The following is a 24248-nucleotide window of genomic DNA, read 5'->3' as shown; positions in this document are numbered from 1 at the left end:
TAACAAGGAAATAAGTTGGGACGACAGCACTCTCTGATGTTTGCACTCTCAGGGAATTGATGCAATCCCCACAGCTTAGAACCCTTCCATGGACAGGCTGTGGTTCCTCTTAGAAGTAGCTACGCTGCTTGCTTTGCCTGTGTTGAGTAGAGGCTTCAGAACATTACAGCTCTCTTGATTTGGAAACAGATTTTCAATTGCAGTGCGTTCATGTTTGTATTAACACTACCTTTTAGGTCAGCAGAATCCAGAATGGAGTTTAGACTGCACTGAGTAGAGAGTGAAACTTACACAAAGGGTAAATACTGCCATAACAAAGGCAGCTCTGATACTGCCCTGTAATGTAGTTCTGTAGCACTGCTATGTGGACCATATGGTGCTCATCCAGACTACCTTCATGTAGTTTAACGTACATCCTGTCGTGATAAGCCTGTGGTCTTTTCCTGGGCAGCATTTTGTGAAATACGCATTTGGAATACACTATGAAGTGCTCTGGCCTATATGCTACAGCTAGGCCAGGCTATTCTTTTATTCTTCTGTCATGTTTGCACTCATCTGCAAAATGGTTTTTGACAGTAATCCCCAAACTTTTCCATTTAGGCTAGTGCATGTTTAGTATGAGGGGGTGAAAAAAGAAAGGACCTATTTTTTCTCCACCTTATGGTATCCAGCAATTCTGAAACAAATGATAGATACGGTAGCAGTTCCAATCAATGTTATTAAGAAATATCTTTGGCAGAGTATTTCCTCATCAAAGATACATTACTTTTGTCCAAGAGACAGCCTAACAGACTCTTCCATTACAACATTTTTTTTCCTGGACACCTTTATCTATATGAAACTTTTCTTTTAAAATATGTCTTGGAGCCAACTGAGAAATGCTTAAAATGTGACTGCCAGCATCAACTATAACTCAAATATGAACATATATTTGTATGGTGTGCAAATATTTTGAGATTACATAAACATATTTTAAGGATGCTATTTAATGGATGATATACAATTTTGATTTTTTTTTTTTACTCAATATTTTCTCAGTAGTTTTTTGCTCAAGACCTAGTGTATAGCTCTTAATGCCCAGAAGCCAAAGAGAACAGGCAGGCAAGAACTGGCTATCTGACCTTTCTACAATGAAACATCAACACAGAGAAAGCAAAATCAGAAAAATACTGCAGAAAATATCAGGGAGAGAACAAATAAAAGAAACAATCCATTAAGAGTCTTCCCCTCTCCCCCCAGTTTAAAAAAAGAACAACCACCACCCAGAAACAAAAGTAGTTAAATTAAGCCATTCAAATATACGACCTGATGTGCAAACATTAATACAGTTGGAAATGAAGTGGGATGTCAAACAGAGGCCACCATATAGAAACAGAGGAGCCTGAAAGGATTTCACAGCTAAAGCTGGGCCGTTTCTCATTTCCCACACAGCTGAAATGAAGAAAGTTCATGTGTTTGTCTGTAATTAGGTACATTCATATGTACCTGCCAACAAATACTTTGAATCAAAATAGGAAACTTTGGTGTCAGCGATCTAGTTTCCCTACAGAATAGGGCACAGATAAACCTGCAGCATCAAAAATCACTATCTAATAATATTATGCATATCATTCAGTAGGAAAATGGAAAAACTCCAGCATTCAATTTAAGACAAATTCTGCAATGGTTACTGCAAATGAAAGGGGCAATAAATGTGTCATTTGAGCAAACGCTTCTGTGTGTCATGACCTGTTTAGGCTTCTTTAATTCTTCAGCTTAAACTGATGACGTGTAAAATTAGAGAAGGGTTATAGGTCAGTGACTTTGGAAATATTATGCTACTTGAAAAATGTCTTGAAATCACTGCAGTGCTCTGACAACATGAATTAAGAGTTCATCATAGTACTGCAGTTCTACATGCAAGAAAACACAGAATTTTTAATGAGAAAAAAAATGCTCCATTACAAAAAAAGAGGTCTCAAATGATGCAGTTGAATTATGCTTGACCAGAGTATTCTCCATGCTAATACACAGTATGCTTGTACCCGCATAATTTTAAGACACTCCAATACTGCATAATTTTAAGGACCATGAGGATGATCAGAGGGCTGGAACACCTCTCATACAAAGACAGGCTGAGAGAGCTTAGCTTGTTCAGTCTGGAGAAGAGGAGGCTCCAGCAAGACCTCACTGTGGCCTTCCAGTATTTAAAGGGAGATTACAAACAGGGGGGAAATCAACTTTTTACGTGGGTAGATAGCAACAGGACAAGGGGAAATGGTTTTAAACTGAAGGAGAGGAGATTTTGCTCAAATGTTGCTGGGAAGCTTTTCACAGAGAGGAAGGTGAGCTGCTGGAACAGGTTGCCCAGAGAGGTTGTGGATGCTCCATCCCTGGAAGTGTTCAAGCCCAGGCTAGATGGGGCCCTGGGAAACATGATCCAGCGCTTTATCTAGCAGTTGGCAAGCCTGCCCACGGCAGGGTGTTTGGAACTAGATGATCTTTGAGGTCCCTTCCAACCCAAGCCATTCTCTGGTTCTATAATTTTAAATAACCACTTTCCAGTGCATGCTCAGGGATGTATCTGTGTATCTATGTATCTCTTCTGTGTAGACTTCAACTGTAAGTTTTTGGAATTGATGTTTTAAAGATATTCAGCTCCTAACTTCAAAGGATCAGGGGGATACTGAATTGGTTTGGGTTCATTCTAAAACTGTTTTCAAGATTGCTGGATCATCCCTCCCATGTTCAAACAACTCTAATGATATCTAAAAATGGCAACTCATAGGTTACCTGTTTTGGAGGATCTGGATTTCTTGCATGAGTTCTGGGTGTTCTTTGGTGTTTTGTTTGTTGGTTTTTTTTAATCTCTCTACATTGCTTTGTCAGAATTAGCTCTTGTTAGCATATGGGGTATTCCCTCCCTTTAAGATAAAAACTAGAACCTCAACAAAATTTAAAAAGAAAGCATAAGAGATTGGAAAAAAAAAATTCTTTAAAAAAAAAAAAAAGCCCATGCATGTGCCTCTGTGCTTAACCACTTCAGCTAGTACATGAAAACCTGAGATACTAAATAGAAAACGATGACTCAAAAATGCTACATGTAAGTCACTGCCTAAACTGAGAAACATCGAATTTAAAGAGCCTAATAGATGCATTTTAACATTCAATGTTAAATACATTTGAAGCATAATAAAACTGATGAAAATTGTGCTCTCTCTGATAATATCCAGTTTGATTATTTTTATTAACCCAAGTCACCTTCACTAAATTATGCATTACAGTTGATGTCAAATTCAGGAGGGAACTTAATGGTAAATGAAAAGCTTAATTAACTTGATAGTCTCTCTAAATAAAAGAGTATGCATGACTATACAGATCTTAGGCCAAATATAAAGGAACAACATTCTTTAGTAGTTAGTATTCATACCACAGCCAGTGTGATGAGACACTTTTCTTAATGTCTTGTCCAACAATGAATACATGCAGGTATGTGTTGTTCATCTCACATAATCACATATACCTGACAAGAGGGAAGGGAGAAAAGACTGAGACTGGGTCACAGTGGTGGATCTCAACAAAATGGTCAAAAATTATGGCTGCCCTTCAATAAAAGTCCAATGGTTTGGAAAGCCAGGAAAGGCAGCTCTTACCCACTTCTGCGGTGAACTCTGAGGAGAGCTTTGCCTTAACTGAAGGGCTGGTCTGAAAAGCCACCCGCACCTAACACAACAGGTGGTGATAAGACCAAAACTGAACTCTTTCCATTTCTGAAGCACTCTGCTTTCATAACAGCTACTGTAATTATCCTTCACAGTGCCACCAGGACCAATACTTTTGGTTATTCTCTACGTTTTTCACCCTCCTCAGCACCTAGAACTGCATTCCTGATCAAGTGAGACTTGGAGCCTGGATCTCTCTAGTAACTAACACCTATTTCTAAGAACTCCTCATGTATTCAGTACATTCGTGCCAAAATGGCCAATTTGTTCCAGAGAGACAAATAAGTCACACATCTTAGGCAGCAGTAAAGGACTTGGAAACTACTTGTTTCTCTTTTGGCAGATGCTTGTGTGGAAAGCCTTTGCATTCAATGCCAAGAGGCTCTCCCAGCTCATGTATTCAGTTCAGTATTAGAGCCTCAAGGTGTGTACAGCATACAGAAACTTTGCATTTGCATTCAAACCACCACTGAATTTAGACTTGTTTCACAGGTAAAACTCCTCCTTTTTCAACAAAAGCCAGCGAACACTGGGAACTCTTAACTCACTAACAGATAGGCAGCACTATTCCTTGCCTTAACCAAAAGAAAACTTTCAAATTCCATCTCCCTTTCTATCTCCAGAGCTATCTCAGGTAGGGACAGACTAGTTTATGACTGAGTAAAGCGCTGCTCCCCTTACCCAAATCTGGTGTACTGCAAGCTGCCTTCCAAATCAAGCTCTTCCCACTCCCAACAGCTGCTGACAACACCTTTGGAATGTGTATGCAATTGGTTTGCAGTGCGACTGGGGGGAAAGAAAAAAAAATTGTTCTTCCAACTAGGAACGATACTTTAGTATCATTAACTAAACAAAACCAGTAAATACAGAATTCAGAAAGTTTTACTTATTTTTAAAGTTGGAGAGTACTCTGATGTCCTGGCTGATCCTGTGACAAATCTGCTCATTTCTATATTAAAAGTAGCAACATATTCTGATTATTATAACACGATGATTTCTCCAGTACTCATTTTGATTTCAATTGTAGATGTACCCATAATTAGAAGGAATCTAGTAGTTAGTGCTCACGTCTTTAGGACTTCCATCAGTACACCTGAATGGCAGGGCAGAAACGCAGATTCTTCACTGCAACAACCACAACCGTGCAGGCTATCAAAACAAATTTAGCAGCATAAGTTCAACCTTTCAGATACACCGCCCTCCTCCAAAACCCTATAAAAATACCAGTGCAACATAGAGCCATTTTACAAAACAATTGTCTTTATAGAAAGGTATTTTAGTGGTATATGCTGAGGTAAATAATAAAAGTAGACCCAGAGGGCATTACCAGTGTTATGAAGAATTCCGGATGAAATTTGGCCAAAAGCCTGTTTTATAAAAGCTAATATTTACCTACCAGTTATGATTGCTGGTAAGGTACTTATTGCTGTAATACTTCACAATTATTTTTCAGATTACAAATTGAAAAATATACGAAATTAGATCAGTATGAATGTTAGGTATTAGCTGTAACAAATTTTAAAAGGCGTTGTACCAAGTTTTCTTAATTGTTTACTAGCCAATTTGATTGTAGCAGGTAAATAAACTACAGCATACATTTTACCTGACATCATGCATCAAAATCACCATAAAAACTAAGTTTATCAAAGTCCAACTCCACAAGGAAAACATGAAAAAGTGCAAATTATGTACCCAGTATTTCTGTCACAGCTGTTTTTCCTTAATATGGCATGAAAAAGGTTTACAGCATATATTAAGAAAATTCTTACAAGTGTTCACCTCAATGCTTATATATACAACATTTTGCTCAAAGTGCTCACTATATTAAAAAAAACTGATTGGATAAAAATATTTAAACAGTGCTTTCTGAACGTTCAGGGAAAATTCATATAATACATCAGTTCCATTGGTTTTCCTCTTCACTCAGTGCAATGAGATGCAGAAGTCACATCAACTTCAGGAAAACTTAGCTCGCCACAGTGCCAGAAAACCTCAGTTAGAGTGGCATTCTTGGTGTCCCATTGGGAGTGGGTCTCTTATTTTTTTGCACATGGCTTTGATGTTTTCGAGATCTTACTACTTTCATTCTTACTTCAAATACTTCTTGTATGGCTTTTCGAAAACAATGGAAATTGTAGTCTATTAATCCTACAGAGACAGAAATGTTTTCCATATTAATAATGACATTTACACAAATGAAGTAATCACAAATTTGTTTATATTCTACATTTACTGAGATACCACATTCTTTCTGGAGGTCATAATCAGTGAATTCTCCAGACAATTTTTTCTGTGCTAAGCAGAAGTACACTTAATAAATACAAGTAATTCAGTGAGCATCACAGTTTCATATTGTATCCTGTATTAACTGCACATATTGGTCTTAAGAGAAGACAAAGAGAAGTACCTTGGCAGATAGGAAAGATTTAACTAAATGAAGAGCTTTGGAGAAGTGCTCAGTACACTACAATATAAATTAAACCATTCCCCAAATTATGATGTCATTTTGCAACTTTACCTCACAGAAGATCCACGATAAAAATAATTATGATCTAGTAGTAAAAAATACATATCTTTTTTAATAATATATCAGTTTTGAAATGGATACTCTATAGCTATATTACCAAACAGCATCCAGTTATACTTCATTTTACACTCTAACTAAAAACTAGCATGATAGCCATGTTGTTAGATTACATCCATACATAATAGGCAGTTAAAATTACCATGTGAGTGGGCTGACTGTGATCCCACAGAAAAGCTGTAAAGCCATACTGATAGTCAATCAGAAGACTTATTGGGTGCTATAAATTGTTGAATACTGCCAATACAGTTTTAAAATTTTGGTACTGAGCTGACGACCTCAGACAAGGTTAACTACCATAAGCTTTCTTAATGTGTTTTCCATCTCAATTTCCTTAACACGAGACTATACAAATTTGGAATAGTTTCTATACAACGTGTTATACTTTTTTTTTCCCCAAGAATTGTTTTCCTTCTCCCTCAAGTTCAGACAAAGTAATCAGCTGAAGTTTCCAGACACCAAGATAAAACTGCATTATGATACCAAACTGTACTGCTAATGAGTACTGACTTCAATATGAAGTGTCCCAAATTACGTAGACGCAACAATTTGACACAACCATGCACAAAGCCTAACAAGTATTTGCTCAACATGGTGTCTTTTCCGAAACAGTCCTGTTAGTGGGCGTGTTACAGTAACACTTTTTAATGCTTACAGCAAAACCAACACTAGCAGCATCTAACTTTCATAGATAGTAACAGTGGTACAGATAAACAGCCTGTCAAACGGTTCAGCAGAAATGACATGAGTACTGCATTCATAAACACGACGACGCTGACTGGTGAATTAGCATTACAAGAGGTGGGTCACAAGCCAAAATGATGGCTCATTTTTCTACTGTTCATTTCCAGTCTTGGGACATTTAAAGCCCAGTAATTCCATGAACACCACGCCAGTAAGCGATGTGATAATTAACTAAGCTTTCAGTGTTGACCTTGACTAGGGTCAGAGCAAGATAAGAAATGTTAGGCACTTTAACTACAAAATATAAAAGCTGCCTAGTTCCTAAATACGCAGCTTTTTAAAAGCCTACTTTCAAAGACAAGAAAAGCAAGAACATATTTCTATCAGCTAGTTTCAATAATTTTCCCTTGGTTATGGCACGCAAGCTGTTCCAAACGCATATACTAGTGCCAATAGGTACAAAGCAATGCTAGCCAAGATAAATTGACACATTCTACTGTTGCAGATGGAAGCTTCATTGCAATGAATGTAAACTGTATGCTTTCTTATCAGAAAGCAGTCAAATATATTTATGATTTCATCTTAATGTCAGCGCAATACCTCATGCCTTTAACTGTGTTATGTAAGCTCTATCAAGTTGTACTTGCAATACGTGTGATACAGCTACAGACTGTCATCAGCTAATGACAATCACAGAGTTATTCATTAACTTGTTAGTACAAGGTAAAACAATGTAATATTAGAAAGGGGAAAATACCTTTTCTCTCAAAGCTCTCTTCTCTCACAAAGCAAACAAGAGCAAGGAATTTTGTCACCTCTTTTAAATAAAGGACAGTTGTATTGTTCAGTTTTATGATTGCCATTGATTCTTTGTCATAAGGAGTTCCAGTGCCATCATCTTTAAGCCTGAAAGGCAACATTCAAACAAACAAACAAGATAAGGCATCAGATGAGTTAGAAGTATTTCCAGACAGGTGCTTTCATCAAATCATCTCAATCTTTACGAAATTTTCCTTTTAATCTTTCAGGGAAATTCTTCAAGCACCACACTGCATAAACTAAGCAGACATAGAGATTAAACTGTTTATCCAAATACGCATCACATTTTAGATCTAGGGCTAGAAATCAGATCATCAGATTTCCAAGAATCTGACATGGAGCCCTACTTTCTTCAAACCATTTACCATAAAGTTCCCTGTTTTAATCAGTGCACTATATTACAGCCTTATCTAAAGCATGTGAACCAGTAAGTCTGCACTGATAATTCCAAATCCAATAACCTTGCTTCAGCAATGGCAGCTGACTGATAGTTTAACCATCATGAGACCTTCCTCATGAGACGCTGGCTTTTGTAACATCATATCACGAAGACGTTTCTCCTTCACAGATGATACACCCTGACAATCACTGTATTGGCTTTGGACCTTGTCATTTTACTCCCATCCCTCAATGCACAGAGATCTTCTTAAATGGGTAGTTATCACCAATCTCCTAGAATAATTAGCATCAATAATATATTGAGGTAACAGGTCCCACAGATGTTCAAGGAACAGAGGACAAGAAATGAATTCTAATATCATGCTTTTAGTTTATAGCTAAAAACTACGACAGGCAGGTTTCTATGACAAATGCTAAATGATTACACAAGAGACAGTGGCAGAATGACATTGACTGGAATGCCTCCCTGTTGTATTATATAGATAATAATTTTGAACCACAGAACTGTATCTTTGCTCACGTACAAATAAGGCTACAGAATCAGAATCCTTCATCGTATACCTCTGTAAAACACAAGTTCTTGTACAGTTAAGTGACCAAATCTAAAATCTGAAAGGTACAGTAGAACACACAAGTTAATAAATTGTACAGAGGTATTCAACAATTTGTTGTTCTTTTGCCATTCTAATGGTTACTGTACACCCACACCAGGATTTTCCCCCATACCTTCTCTAAGAGTGCAAAAGATTTGTAAATAGGTAAGAATTTCAGGCTACCAAAGACTACCACATTCTCAGAAGTAGATGCTGTGGTTTAGCCTCCAAATCTATGCACCTTAATGCAATAATTCTTTATGCACCCCTGCCTTTTTCAGGAAGGGCTGGTATTGCACTGTGCCAAGCCATTTGAAACAACGTAACTTGCAAGGAAAGTTGATGGCAGGAAGCTGAGTGGTGCTGTTGACACAACAGAAGGGAGGGACGCCACCCAGAGGGACCTAGACACATTCAAGAAGTGGGCAGATGAGAATCTAATGAGGTTTAACTTGGCCAAGTACAGGTGTTGCACTTGGGTCAAGGAAATCCCAGATTTGAATACAGACTGGGAAAAGAGATCATTGAGAGTAGTCCAGTCCAGAAGGACTTGGGGGTCCTGATGCACAGTAAGCTGGACAGGAGCCAGCAGTGTGCCCTTGCAGCCTGGAAGGCCAACAGTATCCTGGGCTGCATCGAAGGAGGGGTGGCCAGCAGGGAGAGGGAAGGGATTGTCCCCCTCTACTCTGCCCTTGTGAGGCCCCATCTGAAGTACTGTGTCCAAGCATGGGGTCCCCAGTACAGGAAGGATGCGGAGCTGTTGGAGCAGGTCCAGAGGAGGGGCCTCGAAGATGATCAGAGGGCTGGAGCACCTCTCCTATGAAGAAAGGTTGAGGGCAAGAGTGTATATTTAGGTCAGATGCTAGGAAGATTTTTTTTTTTTTTTTTACTCAGAGGGTGGTGATGTGCTGGAACAGGTTGCCCAGAGAGGTTGTGGATGCCTCATCACTGAAGGCATTCAAGGCCAACTCAGATGGGATCCTGGGCAGCCTGATCCAGTGATAGGCATCACTGCCCATGGCAGGTGGGTATGAACTAGATGATCTTTAAGGTCTCCTCCAACCTAAGCCATTCTATGATTCTATGAGAGTTCTCCAGTTACTAAAAGATAGGAAGCTGAAAAATACAAATTTCATGCAGGGAAAAGAGGATGAGCAAAAAACTGAAGGAAGAGTGAAGCAGCTCTTTAAGTCCAGCAGAGGCTACTAGCTGTTAAACACAACTACATACGGCCTCACATTTAATTATTTCTTTTAAATGAGAGACATCCTTCTGTTGAATTTGGCCCTGGGGAACAAAAATATAGTTAATATTTCCTTTTATTTTAGGGTGGCTACTTCCCACTCCTTCCCACAAAAAATAAATAAATTACTCATATAGAAAGAGGAAGGTGCTCACAAGAGAAGCGGGGCAGGGAATGCTGCTTGTTGCTAGTAGGTGATCTGCACCTAAGAGGCCCTTAATCTCCTCCTTTGCCCTTGTCCTGATAAATTACTCGTTCTCATTAGTTTTACATCCACATGATTCTTATTTTGAGGTCATTCAGATTCTAGGTACATAGCTTCATGAAAAAAAAGTAACAATCTACTTACCCATATATACAAGAAATGTCAATCACAACATCTATCATATCACAGCAGAGCTCGTAAGTTTGCATATCCACTGGAGTACTGTCTGTTGCAATATAGATCTTACTTACTACGTCAAATAAAAATGCTTTTTCAATCCCAGAATTCTATTGAAGAAAGAAAGAAAGAAAGAAAAATGAAATGTAACCCATATATTTAAATTAGTACCAAGCTTTTCTGTTTCCCTACTTGCCTGCTACACGAAACGTTAGGTTGAGTTAAGTAGGAGTTAATTTGGAGTCAAGCTCATTTTGAGCAATGACATATTTGTAGCAAGCTGTGATGGCTACAGACCTTCCATATGCTTCTGCCTTTGATAGAAGTTAGGTTCCCAAACTTCCTCTCTGGAAAACATCTGGATAAATTATACTTATTTTCAGTGTAAAACACAAGATAAAAAAAATTTCCAAGATCAAGCTTCTGGGGTCTTGTTTCTGATTGTAGCAATGGATACAAGACTATAAAGTTATTCTAACTGGACGTGTATGATGGTAGAAACAAAGAAAAGAAAAAAAACTGATTGATGAAAACAGCAGGAATCAGGAACTAATTTCTTAAGGAAATTGAGAAATTGTTTCATCAGTATCTGTTCTACTGCATAGTTCCCTAGAACATCTTTTATTTAGAATCACAGGAAAAAGACCAGTATTGTGATGGCGCCCTTCCAGTTTTCATATAAAATTTGTGGTTACGGACATGTTTAAGGCTTGCTAATGTGACAGCATCTATACTCCTGTCATCTTGCCAAGCTAATCAAGACTTGTTCTGTACTGAAGATGTATCGTATCTGCAACTCTCAGATGGTAGGCAGGAATGCTAGCTCAGTCTCAGCTTTTACTCTTTGTATAGATAAGGTAAACTGCCATAAGCCTCTGTTTCCTGGAGTAGGAAAAAAAAAAAAAAAAAAGTGTACTGAAAACAGTAGCTTTGCGTGCTGATATCAAAGGTTTGCACCTGGGCAGCTGTCCCAGCATGAACACAAAAGACAACTTCCCGGTATTGCTGAAGATCAAGCTGACAAACATGTTCCAGAATCCAAATACACAGAGGCAATCTTCCCCCATCGAACTGTATTTTTTCCATATATGGGCCTCCCTTTTAGTATGATTTGGGACTGTTGCCATAACTGTTTTGTAACTGTCAAAAATTCTGAGAACCCATACCAACTTCTAATAGTTTCAGCTTCCTTTGCAGTTGCAGAAGTTTTCTTTTCTTCTTGTGCTTTCTTTTGTGAGTAATTTAACACATAATTAGAGACTAAAGTGACCCTCACACTTTCCAAATTCCCCATAATAAGCAGAAAGAGTTCAGCCTTAGGTATTAATTCTTCCTCTGCTGTGCACTCAAATAAGGCTGGAAACATTCATTCACAGTGGTAACAGAGGTGAATTTCTTGCATTTCATTATGGAAAAAGACTTTATGAATGGCCCATTTCAGTAGCTCATTAATAGAAAAAAATATTCAAAAGAAAGTATACTCTCTGGATACAGTATGTACATGAGTTGAAGCACACGATACACAAGGAGCCTCAGAGAACTGGGATTACTCAGCCCGAGGAAAAGAAGGCTTATGGCTGTCTATATGCATCTAGTGGGAGGATGTGCAGAAGACAGGTCCGAACTCTTCTCAGAACAAGTGTTGAAGGGCAAGGGGCAAAAGACAAGCTGGAATTCTATCTTAAAAAAAAAAAAAAAAAAAAACAGCAAAAAAAAAAAATCCAGACAAACAACAACAAACACAACCTTTTTTAGCATGAGAGTGGTCTCAAGCACTGGAAGCATGCTGACCTGAGAAGTTGCGGAGTTGCCACCCTTGGAGATACACAAAGCTGAACTGGAGCCAGCCCTACACAAACCTGCACTCAGTAGTTGGGCTTTCAGCAGGATCTGACATCTAAAGGTCCCGCTCAGCCTATGTAGCTCTCTGAGTCTACATTCTTTGAGCACTACAAACAAAACTGTATGTGTATTTATTTTGGTTATTCTGGCCACATTTAATAGCTGTGCAATTTTACTATTCAAACAAAACAAATTCTGACTGCACTTCACATATTTCTACAGATGTTGTCAAATAAGATCAATCACAAGATTTCCTTGTAAATAGAATGCGAATATATTTCTTAAAAAGAAAACTACTTTTAGACAAAAGAGACTGGGACTTGAGCCCTGTAGTGTCATTCTTGAGAAGCCAATTATAAAATTTTATATTATGTAAAGAGAAATTCAGCTGTACTTGTAAGAAGTATCTTAAAATATTAAGATGTCAGTGACAACACTGTAATATTTAACAATGAGAAGCGATATACCCTACTCCAGACTCCAGCAACTGCAGCCTGTCAGCACTTGCAGTGACAGTTTAAAAGGTTTTCATCTTGAAATGTCTGCCATGCCAGCAATTACACATGGCAGTAGGGTAAAACTTGGCATCTTCAACCATTGTTGCATTAACTTGAAACTGATACACTATGGTAGGATCTGCTGAGAAAATGGCACGTCTGCTTCTGTTTAACTTTGTATGGTGACAGAAACCTCTACAGAAGGGTAGGATGGGCTGCCAGTAGTAGTAACCACTAAATTGCACCAGCATGACCTCTCTGATTTCATTTGCTGGAGTTTTTAGTATGCCTATAATTTCAAAACCGAAGGATTTGCCAGAGTGTTTGTGAGGAAATTTATCAAGATAAGCGTACCAGTAAAAACAATAATTATAAAGCCATCAGAAGTCAGGGAACTTAGGGTAAAAATACTATTCAAAGAGACATCATTAACACTCAGATAGTGAAAATGACAGTGAGAAATCAACTGTTAGATTAGCTAAATGGGCCTATCTTTCTCCTTGAAAGTATGGAGACTAAGTCCGAAGCTGGCCCAAAAAGGTAGTTTTTACACATTCCCATGTCACACAACTTGACTACTTGGTGAGGCCACAGGAATCAGAAAAACATACAACCCTCTGTATGAAGCTGCTGTTAGCCAAAATTTACATGGGCTTTGAACACCAAACCATTCTTTGGTTATTTTATGCTTTACAGGCAGTTAGACTAAAGAATGTAGAAGTAGTATTATCATGATCAAATATACAAGCTGTATAAGCTAACACACTGTTGGTTAAACAGTGTGAACTGTTGGTTAAACTGAGGTGAACTCAAGGGTGATCACAGATTTTTGTAATCAGCAGCTTTTGAGCTGGAAGTCTTCATGGCATAAATGAAAGCACATCCTCATGAATATTGCTGCAGACCCGAACTAGAACACCAACACACCCACATTCTGATAACCAACACACTGGCTTTCTGAAGTAAGGCATGAACAAAATCTATGTCGAGATTCTTAACCTGATTTGTTGTCACTAAGTTGCTAAAGAGGCGCCCACTAATTCTACACAAGAGAGAGACGTTTAGTCTTCCTATGGTTGCAAATAGGAGTTATTCTGAGTCTCCTGTCTACAAATAATAGACGTTTTCTATAAACAGAAAGCAAGCTTTCTGAGGACTCAGTGAAACAGCTACATCTTGTTCTAGGCCACTGACCGTTATGTTCTATTGGGAGCTAAGAAACAGTCTGAGACTCTTGAGACTCTTGCCCCTACTGGGTAGAGGAAATAGCATATCTCTCAGGAATACTTCTCTAAATTTCCCATTCATTTGAATGAGTTGTTTTTCCCTACCAGTCATATTCTGTAATTCTGTGATATCTGATACTCTAGATATTATAGGGCCTTCAGTCTGGGTGCCCCAGATGCACAAACAACTCTTGTTACTGAGGAAACAGCTCATGCTCAAGTCATGTAGTGGTTTGGTATAAACTTCTCAGCAACTCCAAACAGTGAGAAGACTCTACATAGAGATCAGACACGTGATATGAGTGACTAGGGCAGCTCTGGCATTAAGAAGGTTATCATTCAGCCAGCTTTCTCATTAATACTATATAGCATATTCAAAATAATACCTAATTGCTCCAGAACTATAATCATCACCCTTTCATCATTACCTTTCTATCCTAAGTGGAATGCAGGGCTGGATGATAAGCGGCATGCAGTCCAGCCATTTTGGTGGAAAGAGGTCTTTGTCATAAACCATTCCTTATGAATTGGTTGCCTAACAGTAAGACAATAAGTTTGGGAAAGACATTTCTTTAATCCTAGCTCTCCCATCAGCACAGCCAACCTCCCTCTCTGCCAATTTTCACACCCCACACTGAGAAACTGTGAAGTCTAATTTTATCCTACAGGCTGTTGAATGATATTAAATAATTTCATGACTTCAGAATCACAAAAAGGCAAACCAAAATGCCTTGCTTGGAAACTAAAGTTTGACTAATGCTAATGCGAGGTACAAAAAAGGGTACAGATTCAGGAGCCACTAGGATCTGAATTAACGCACCAAAAAGGGGGGGAACTCCCATTTTTCACAACTACTTACTGTGTTCCCCTTTGCTCATTGTCACATGTTCCCATTTCTAATCTTGTGCCACAAAAAGAGCACCTTGGTCTCCTTTTGACTAAATGAAATAGGCAGAAGAACTGGACAGTCTTCTGCTGCATTAGCGTGTGTCAGAGTGACTCCATGAGGGAACAGGCAGGTGTCTCAACCAGTATAAAGGAGGGGAACGGACCACACATCCAGGAGCAGTAGAAAAAGCAATTACCTCCACAGGCTGTTAGATATATAAAGTTCACTAACTGGCCTTGGAAGTAACTGTGGAAGCTGCGATGGGCTCTACCTCTAAAAATGTTAAGACTACATTCTCATAAAAGAGATAAACTCCAGTACAAAATAGAATAAATTCTAGGAAGTACTGCAGACAGTTCTCTTACATTAGAGGTCAGACCAGATAACGCTCCATTAAGAATTGATCAGCACAAATTTCAAGTACTACTTAAAAAACTGCACGCAGCACAGACCTTTGCAAGATTCAAATGAACTTACAAGCAGGAAAGCAATGACTGCTAACGCAGTTTATGTGCCATTTTCACTCAGAAAATATTGTATCTCAGCAGCTCAGCAATACCATCAGACAAGGAAGGGAGGCCTAGCTGCATGTGGGTGCATTTCAACTACATTTTGATAATTTCTCTGAATGTTCACATGGCTCACAGTCTCTCAGAAAGCAGCAAACAGGATATTTCAACATGCATGATGGTCATAGCTCCATCTATAGACAAAGTATTTAACAAGTACTTACTGAAATAAAGATGTTAAGCAGATTTTCCAGTGTTGGGAGCTGTGGAATCAGTTTCTGTACCACTTTGCTAAACGCTTCAAATATAGAATGATCGTATATGCTTGTCAGATAAAAGCTGGAAAAAAAACATCACCAGATTTTTCTTTTAGTTACATACTGTGAACACGATGTACCTTTCATAATATGAGTGAAATGAAATATTGTCAAACAGCAAGTGCCTACAATTATGCAATTACCCCTTGTGATCAAAAGTCATGTTATGATTGAAACACGGGACTTTATACAAAAACTAAATCCTCATGATTATACTTGCCACAGCAGTGCATACCTCTATACAAAAAAGCAAACAAACAACAATAAAACACCTAGACAACGCAAATGAGCACCTGATGTAGGACTTCATGATGTAATTCCCCTTCACGATGTAATCTTAGGAAAATATTTTTCAAATTGCAGAAGGGGAATGTTACTGAACGTATCCATTGTGACTTAACTTTTTGAAAGCTGTGGACCCACTTAATGCACGATGCAGTCAAGTTTTTAAGAGCTCTTAAGATTTGTCAGGTTCACAAAACGGGTCTCTTTCTATATGTCTATTTGGACTTGGCTATAAGCACTAAATATGATATGAAAACTTGATGTCCCCCTAGTTTCTAATCTACAGAAGTTCACTGTTTTTAACTGTTTACTACAATAATTTGCTTCATCATCAGAAATATGGCAAAGAGAGAGAACCTGTCTTCCCAAGTGGCTCTGAGGAGGCTGCAGCAATGAGAACTAGTGAACGGGAGAAGACTGTGAGGCAACGAGCAGTTTCAAAGAAGACAAAAGTGATGTAGGTGGCATATACACTCTACAGGTTGCCATTGCCCATACTTCTAACTTCAAGACAGAGACTGCAGCAAAAACTGGGGGGACTTTGGCACATTTGCTGTCTGTTTTTGAGCATTTCCTCTCCTTATCTTGCTCTTCAAGACAACACTCAGAAATCGGATACCGCATTTGACCTGAGCCAAACATTATCTGTGACTAGCCTTTTCCTTCATATGTCAACATCTTTTTGCTTGCTACTTCAAGAGAACAGAAAATATTAACTTGTTAAATAAACAGCTCCTCTCTGACTTAAGATTGTTTGTACAGCAGCTTTTCTCACCTGAGATGAATTTTCTCCAATCCAGCATCTGCAAGGTCATCATTTGCCCTCTGGTGAATATCTCTTTGTGTTTCAATCTTGTGATCGTCAGATAAGCCATCCACTTTATGGATAAAGATTTCAAAGTTGATGTCCGGATTCACTTTATATGCTCTGGTCACAGTAAGATGCAGCCGAGCTAATGCTTCCATATAATCATCCTAATTAAGGAAAAATAAAAACTGGAAGAAAGATCTGTAAAATACCCCAAATTTTTCAATAATTACTTTTAGATAATGCTACAGCTCAACAACAGCTTAGGTTCTTTATTTCTTATGATAGAAGACTGAGCTTGTACCTACCATGTGCACTGATCTTAGGCTGTCAGCACTTGGGAGTCTAAATAAGAACCCTGAGATGTTAAAGCAGTTAACTGTTTTGAACATCTTGCAAGGGGAGATTAAAAATAGCCAACCAGCTCTTCAAGTTTTAATGACTTCCTGTAAATGTGTGTTTGTAACCATAAGTTATTTATTTGCTTTGAAGAATCTATGTTTTCTAATCCACCTGTATGTTGCTAAAAAAAAGACAGAGGTAGCTTAGATGCACCCCCAAACACACTTTCTTTTTTCATTTTTTTTACCTGAGAGTCAATAACAAATATTAGTGCTCCAGTGCCTCTGAAAATCATCTCATAGTCAAACGTAGGGTCAAAGAAGTCAATCTGCCCAGGAAAATCCCATATCTGAAAGTTGACAAAGGAGCTGTTGGATACGTCCTCTCTGCAGATCTTGTTTGTGCTCTCCAAGAACAGGGTCTCATTTGGTGACATTTTGTGAAAGACAACTTTCTGAATGGAAGACTTCCCACTTCTTCTCAAACCCATGAGCAGGATTCGTGGCTTAACTTCAGTACTGAAGGGATCATTGAAATCCAAAACTGAATAAAATCATACAAGAAGAAGAGTAACATACTATAGCAACATAATTAATGAATAACTGACAGATAACATGCGTTTGACATTTATTTTCACGACATTTTGAGCTGGATTTATGCAAATATTACCAATTTTTAAACTGAGGGAACAGTCTTGCAGACATTTTAGCCTGGATTCTTCGTCCGTTAGTAGGCTAAGAAAACCTACTTCTCACCCATAACAGAAACTGCAGAAGGTATGCTCAGCTTGTATTTGAAAATTATTTTATCCCATGGCCATTCTGAGATACCTAATTTTATTGTAACACAATAAAACATTCTAACTCAACTTTAAAAAAAAATACTACCCAGTAACAAATACCTCTGTCAACCAATAGCTAGACCATGCTGCTGGAAGCAAGAAGTGAGTTTGTGTCAGTTACATTTGAGTGACATCGTAAAGCTACACAAAGGCTTCCTTCCTTCCTCTAAGCAAAGGAATCACACATCCTAGGAGCCATAGGAAGAGGACAACTCGGCAGGCACACACCTCCTCTTGTTGGGACTTAAATCACAAAACTGAGCTCATGTGAGTCCATTTTTAAGGTCATTATGATTTCATCCGCTGTTAAATAATTTGTGTTACAATCAATGCAAAGTTACTATCCAATACATAAGATTACAGGATATCTCTTGCCTATCTGCAAAACAAAGGCCTGGAAACACAATGATTCAGTTGTTACCTATTGTAATTTGAAACTCATGCAACTAAAAGCTAACGTTTTTCAGGGATTACGCAGTTGTATCAGCATAAAGGGACTTAGAGGAATAAACTATATTGATATATTCATATGGGTATGAATATATAGCCTTTCATACCTGAGATCACACCCATTTCAGTTTCAGATATGTCTAATTAAAATAGCTATGACAGTTTAAACTCTTACTAAAATGTAGTAGGTCTGTAACTTTGAAATGCCCTATGGTGCTGAGCTGAACCTAGCACTGAATATAGTGGAAAAAGGTTTTAAAATAATTCTGTGATATCCTGTTTGCAGGACCAAACATAAGCAACACAAAATATCGAGCTGTCAGTGCTATATCTGCAGATAAGGCTCTCAGCACACAGCAGTCAGGTTTAAAACACAGATCAGACAACAGGCCGAGCACACGAGATGTCAGGCAGGCCTTCTCCTACCTACTGCACAACAGACTGTCCAAAATAATTCAGGGCAGAGGGAAATTGCATTTCTTCCTCATTTTCTGCTAAGGTGAATTGGAAATTGCACCACCTGCTGGCTCACCAGTACTTACGCCTCTCACCGTGAGCCCCGGGTACTACAGTGACTGACAGAGGGTAGACAACCACTGATCTTTAAGATCCTATGCATTTTGACAGGCCTTGGCAGCTATTTCTGCATAACGTGCTTTGTCAGGCCTCACCTATAGAACACTGCCAGGCTGGAGCAGCTTGCAGATGAAACCCTTCAAGCAAAATAGCAGCAGGCTGCTGGAGACTGTAAGGCGCTCATCCTCCTAATGCAGCAATGGACAACAGCAGCTGATCCACAGGCAGCAATATTTAGGAAGCAATTAACTACAGTCAACACAGTGCTCTACCCTTCCTGTCAACGTGGGCAATAATAATATCGTTCTGTGACTGCATGAAACATGTGCCTATGATACTTCAAACCAAGAGAGGAATAATAAACCTCTGCTCTAGGACAACGTGACACCATTCATTACGTTCTGCGGGCACAGTCTTGTCAACGAAGCAAACCAAAGGAATAAGATTTAACAGCTTCTTTCACTCCACTCACTTCTTTAGCATACAAATTCTCTACAGCTGCCAAAAACACAGCTGATGTTTTATTAATATTCATATATCCATACATCCTGCAATCTACATCTTGACCACCAGAAGGGAAAATAATTTAGTCAAAGCTTTACATGAACTAGCTTGAATAAATTATTTTTAAAATGCATATAAAAACCAGACTTTGGGTTGATGCTTTATTGCAGGTTCCAAAGAATTATAAAAAACCTCCACTTTGGTCTGTACGCAACAGAACTTACCAAGTCTGGTTTGCTGTGGCTCTGTACTGTTTCCCTTTCCTCTCCCCACCACAGTAACACCAACTTCCCTGTACGTCTTATGACATGCCCTCCAAAAAACTGATGTGACGTGCTGTGGCTGATCTGGAGCTGACCACATGCCTCAACAGCACACAGGCGTGAACCGGTCAGCCAAGTGCTGCCGCAGCACGCGTCCATCTGCTTGCCTGTCTCTGAGAACACTTTCACTGGAGCCTCTCCTCTGAGTGCTACCTTTCATCAAGCCCACATGAACTTAATCACCTCCGAGACTTCTTTCCCCCAAATTCTGGTGCAGGTAGCCAGCAGTTCCCAAAGTTCTGACAGGTTATCAGACAACAAGAAGACAGGCTAGCTACATAATTCTCTTTTCTTTAAGAAATAGGCCAAAAAGTCCACAGGTACCTAAAAAAAATATTTAAAATAACTTGGGGTTTTAAACTGTTGCTATATTAAGTTTTCCCGGGTAGGCACATTATAATGGATTGTGATACTTACTAGAAAGGAATCACATTAATATTAAAACCATATTAAACAACAGAGCTGGAAGTGCAAACAGTTACTAGCAGCAAGTTGAGTGAACACAGTCTCTTCTACTAGTAGGAATGCTACTTAGCTCTTGAAATTCTGCCAGTTCAAAGACAAGGAAATGTGAATTAATATCATCCAAACCTGACTAGATAGCAGAGCTGCTGTAGCACTTTCCTTGGAGAGAGAGTTAGGAGATTACCTTATATGTAAAGGAATTGGATGATACACTGCCTGCCCACATTCCTTTCCAGAGTGCATGACAACTCCTTCTTTAATTTGCCATAGCAATGCCAGTAGATGTATCCTCGCAACTTCCCAGACTGGGTTACTAAGCGAGATTATACTATGCATGAGAAACACTAAACTATTCTCTGTTCCATAATGGGAAAGATAATTCTCCATGTCATCGGATGTGTCACATTTCCTGCTTCATTCACTTTTGCATAAAGTCATGAAATGCCAGTTTCTAGCACATACCAACAGTCATCCTTCACATTTCAGCTTCTCTAAGCAGCCACAAAGAACACTCTGGTTAGAGGCTACAGCCTTTGAAGTATCCACAAATTAATTTTAACAAACCCCAAAGCCCTTTCACAACACAGAAGTGCTCAATTCATGAAAAAATTTCTTTAACAGCAGTTAGTACTTGTTTGTGGAGTGATATTTGTGTGTGTTGCAACACAAAGAGCCCAGCTGTGAAGAGTTGGGAACTGCACGTAGCAGTCCTGGTCTGTTTCACCAGGACACAAACAATATGAATAACGCACAGCTAGAGTATTTAAGACATTCACAGATAGATAACAGTTTTTGAAACCCATCCTAAATTCCACATCTGCTGCAATTATTTTTCAGAAGCCTCAGTCCATCAGTGCTCTACAGCCACATGTGAAGGGGATGCCATGTTGGAAGGTGTACACTTAGATCCCATCAGTAGGAAGACTGCAAATGTACAAAGCATAGCAGCTCATCTGCTCGAGCTACACCAAACCAAAAGTTACATTTCTGTTCATTCTACTATGCATGTGCTAACAATCCCCTCTGAGACTATTTTAACTAATAGAGCTAATAATGATTTTTTTTTTGCCTACTAATACAATTATGTCATTCTTTTCTTAAGCTTTCACCTTTTCTGTAGAGAACTACCAGTGCCGTACTTTCCACTTGAGTACCTCCAAGCCCATTCATCTCATGGCATTTCCAGCATTACTGGAGCTGTGATGTTTGCAGTTTATAAGACAACAGCCTTATAAAACACACACACTGAACATCTTTAATGATGAAAGTGGCCTGAGCCTGAAGAGTTAACAGAAGAAGCTGTCCAGCTACTGTGGGTTTGTGAACATTGCAGAAATGCCTGGTGGAAGGAAATTCTTGCGGCCAAAGACTCAGAACCAGAAGGCCTGGCTCTACTCTACCACAAGTGCAGCACTCTACAAGGATCCAACTTCAAGCTACTTCCTCTGCAGGAGGTTTCCCTGCTTGTAAATACTTTTTAAATGCATGTATCAAAACAATGAATAGGCTTTATGCAAACCAAATGTGTCAAGGTCTTTTGAGTATGACCCCACACCTCAAGTCAAACGATGAAGTGGAGGACAAACAGCAGTCACTTCAGCTCAGGTTGGAGACAAGAAAACAGCACAGGGTGAGAGATGACCAACACAAAGTTTTGAAATATCCTGTGTGCCTACGTGCACAAATTATGCTTTTACTTTGAAGCCTGGCTTCTCCCTTCACTTTCAACAGCCATACATGGAAGCTGTCCTCCATTCTTTCTCTGTAGAAAAGTGGAGGCTGGGATACTGAATTTCATACTGTTTGCTGTACAAAAGCAGGAAAATAGGACAGAAACTGGGAAAAGGAAAGCCCCTGGCCCTGAGGCCAGTTTCATATACACAAAGCTCAGATCCAAATCCCAACCCCCTCTTTTCTCTCCAGAGACTTCAGAACTGAGCAGAAAGGCAGGGGGTCTGGCTGGTACAATAAGCCTTTGTGTTAACCCTGCAGTGGAGAGGTCTCTTCACTTGCCTGCTATTCAGGATGTCAAGGTTTGTTTTCATTAAGTACAATATTCTCATGTTATTGTGAAGAAGCAATTGCCATTTTTTTAGCAATTTAATAAAGCTCCTATTGAAAAATTTCCGAATAAATTCCTCTGAGAACAGAAAATGGATTACTTCTCTGCAGAAGGTGTTGCTGGTTTAGTACTAAAAAAATGCACTGAAACACATTCTCTCTGCATCAAAATGAAGGCAATTCCTCAGCAGCTTCACACAAGACGTCAACTAGTCTTAGTTACATCTCTCGCATCCCAGCGTTCTCATAGCCCCACGCCAGAGCTTAGAGCTCTGACTGCCCCCAAACTGCGGGAGTCAGTGAACCCCCTCCCACGGCAGCTCGCAGGACTGGGCTTTCTGAGGAAAGGCTGATCACCACGTAGTCTTACAGCACGCGGCCTCTTGTTCTGCTCTTATTAGAAAGCAATTCTCATTTCACCCCGACGTCCACAGAGCCCTCCGAGCTCCCGTGCGAAGCAGCCTCGGGAGAACGAACCCACGCTCTGAACGAGAGCAACAGGCTCTGAGCCGGCGCGCCTCTCCCTGCTGAGCCGGGCTGCTCCTCCCGAGACGCCTGTATCTCCCGCATCTATCCCCGCCGGCCGGCAGGCACCCGCGGGCCCCGGGCCGAGCCTGCAAACCCGACGACTGACACCGGCAGCTGCCAAGCAGCGCGGGGCCGCCGCTGCCTTTTATAGCCGGCAGCACCCCTCCCTGGCACGGCCGGCTCACATCTCGCCCAGACGGGGGAACGCGTGCGAGAGGACTATTCCCACTCCCCGCAGCGCTCTGTCTGCATTTCTTCTCCCTCGCAACCGCGCGCTGCCCGCCAGCCTTCGCTCAGCCCCGGGCAGACCCCCGCTCCCGCTGACCCCGCCGCCCGCCCGGCTCCCGGCGCAGCCCCTCCCGGCCCCACCGAGGCCTGCTCGCCCGCCCCGCACCCGCACCGGCCACACCGGGCGGCACTCACACGCCTCATCGCCGCCGCTCTCCGCGTCCCCGTCCGAGAAGGACTCGGCCCCGTCAGCGTAGCCCGCCAAGCCCACGATCTCCTCCTCCTCTTCCTCCTCCTCGTCCCCCTCCTCCTGGGGCAGCTTCCTCGGCACCTGGCTCATACCGGCCGCGCTCCCCGCCGGGGCTGCGAGGGGCTGCGAGGGCCCCTCTGCCTACCGGCGGCCTCGGGGGGAGCCCAGGTGCCGCACCGCCGCCACACGGCCCCGCGCCGCCGCCGCCGCTCCCTTCCCCCGCTCGCCGCTGGGCGGAGAGCGCGGCGCCGCGACCCGCGTCACCTGACGCGCAGGCCGAGCCCCGCCGCTGCCGATACCGGCCCCGGGCTCTGCCCAGGCCCGGCGCCGCGGGGCCGGTGGCAGCGGTCTGAGGGCTGCCGCAGCGCAGAGGCCTGAAGCCGTCCGTGGGGACAGCGCGGTTTTTGGCAGGGGAGGGCCGCGGGGTGCTCGGGGCCACGGTGGCTGTGGGGCGTGAGGCAGCCGCGCACACAAATCATCGTTTTTTACTGCAGTTAGACTTCCTATAGGGTTTTAAAGCTCCTTGTCAGGGCTCCCGGCGTTGCTTTTGCTTTCTCGCACCGCTTCAAGCACTGAGCCTCTGGCCATCACCCCGTGCAGCCCGACCAGAGAAAATCACCTCTGGTAGCTGGGCTCCACCAGCACATTCTGTCTGTTTCTGTCCGCTTCCACACCTCTTCCTGTGCTTCTTATCAAGAGGCCTTCCAGGCTGCTCTAATACACTTGAGATAATGGAGGAACAGCTTTTTCCAGAGGGGAAAGAGAGGAGAAATCCTTCCTTCATGTCCCATGTAATGACAAATCTACCAATATGCAGATTTCAATAAATGCCTTTCCTTATTCTCAACTCATCCACCTGCTTGGAAGTTTTTCCTGAACAGCTTAACAGCGTACCAAAATAT

The 24248-nt window shown here is 40.8% G+C and overlaps 2 protein-coding genes across 3 annotated transcripts in view; both read right to left on the bottom strand.

Annotated features, from left to right (window-relative positions):
* Window positions 1–4559, bottom strand: part of UBE2J1 (ubiquitin conjugating enzyme E2 J1) — a 37305-nt gene extending 32746 nt beyond the window's left edge. The window contains exons 1-2 of one of the 2 annotated variants that reach the window (XM_021390169.1): window positions 4383–4559; window positions 3410–3502 (exon numbers count right to left, since the gene is read on the bottom strand). In XM_021390169.1, the coding sequence (XP_021245844.1) occupies window positions 3410–3464 (55 nt within the window). In that variant the 5' untranslated portion in view covers window positions 3465–3502; window positions 4383–4559. Of the gene's footprint in view, window positions 1–3409 lie in introns of both variants that reach the window. The other variant, XM_021390168.1, reaches the window with a different exon arrangement.
* Window positions 4942–23949, bottom strand: RRAGD (Ras related GTP binding D). The gene is given in 7 exon segments (XM_021390167.1): window positions 4942–5849; window positions 7727–7875; window positions 10373–10515; window positions 15593–15707; window positions 16746–16945; window positions 17368–17663; window positions 23292–23949. Coding segments are annotated over 7 exon segments (1698 nt in total). The 5' UTR covers window positions 23935–23949; the 3' UTR covers window positions 4942–5697.

Source organism: Numida meleagris, chromosome 3 (assembly GCF_002078875.1).
Source record: "Numida meleagris isolate 19003 breed g44 Domestic line chromosome 3, NumMel1.0, whole genome shotgun sequence".
Taxonomy (NCBI): domain Eukaryota; kingdom Metazoa; phylum Chordata; class Aves; order Galliformes; family Numididae; genus Numida; species Numida meleagris.
The sequence above is the reverse complement of the archived record's forward strand: the minus strand, read 5'-3'. Positions and strand labels throughout refer to the sequence as shown.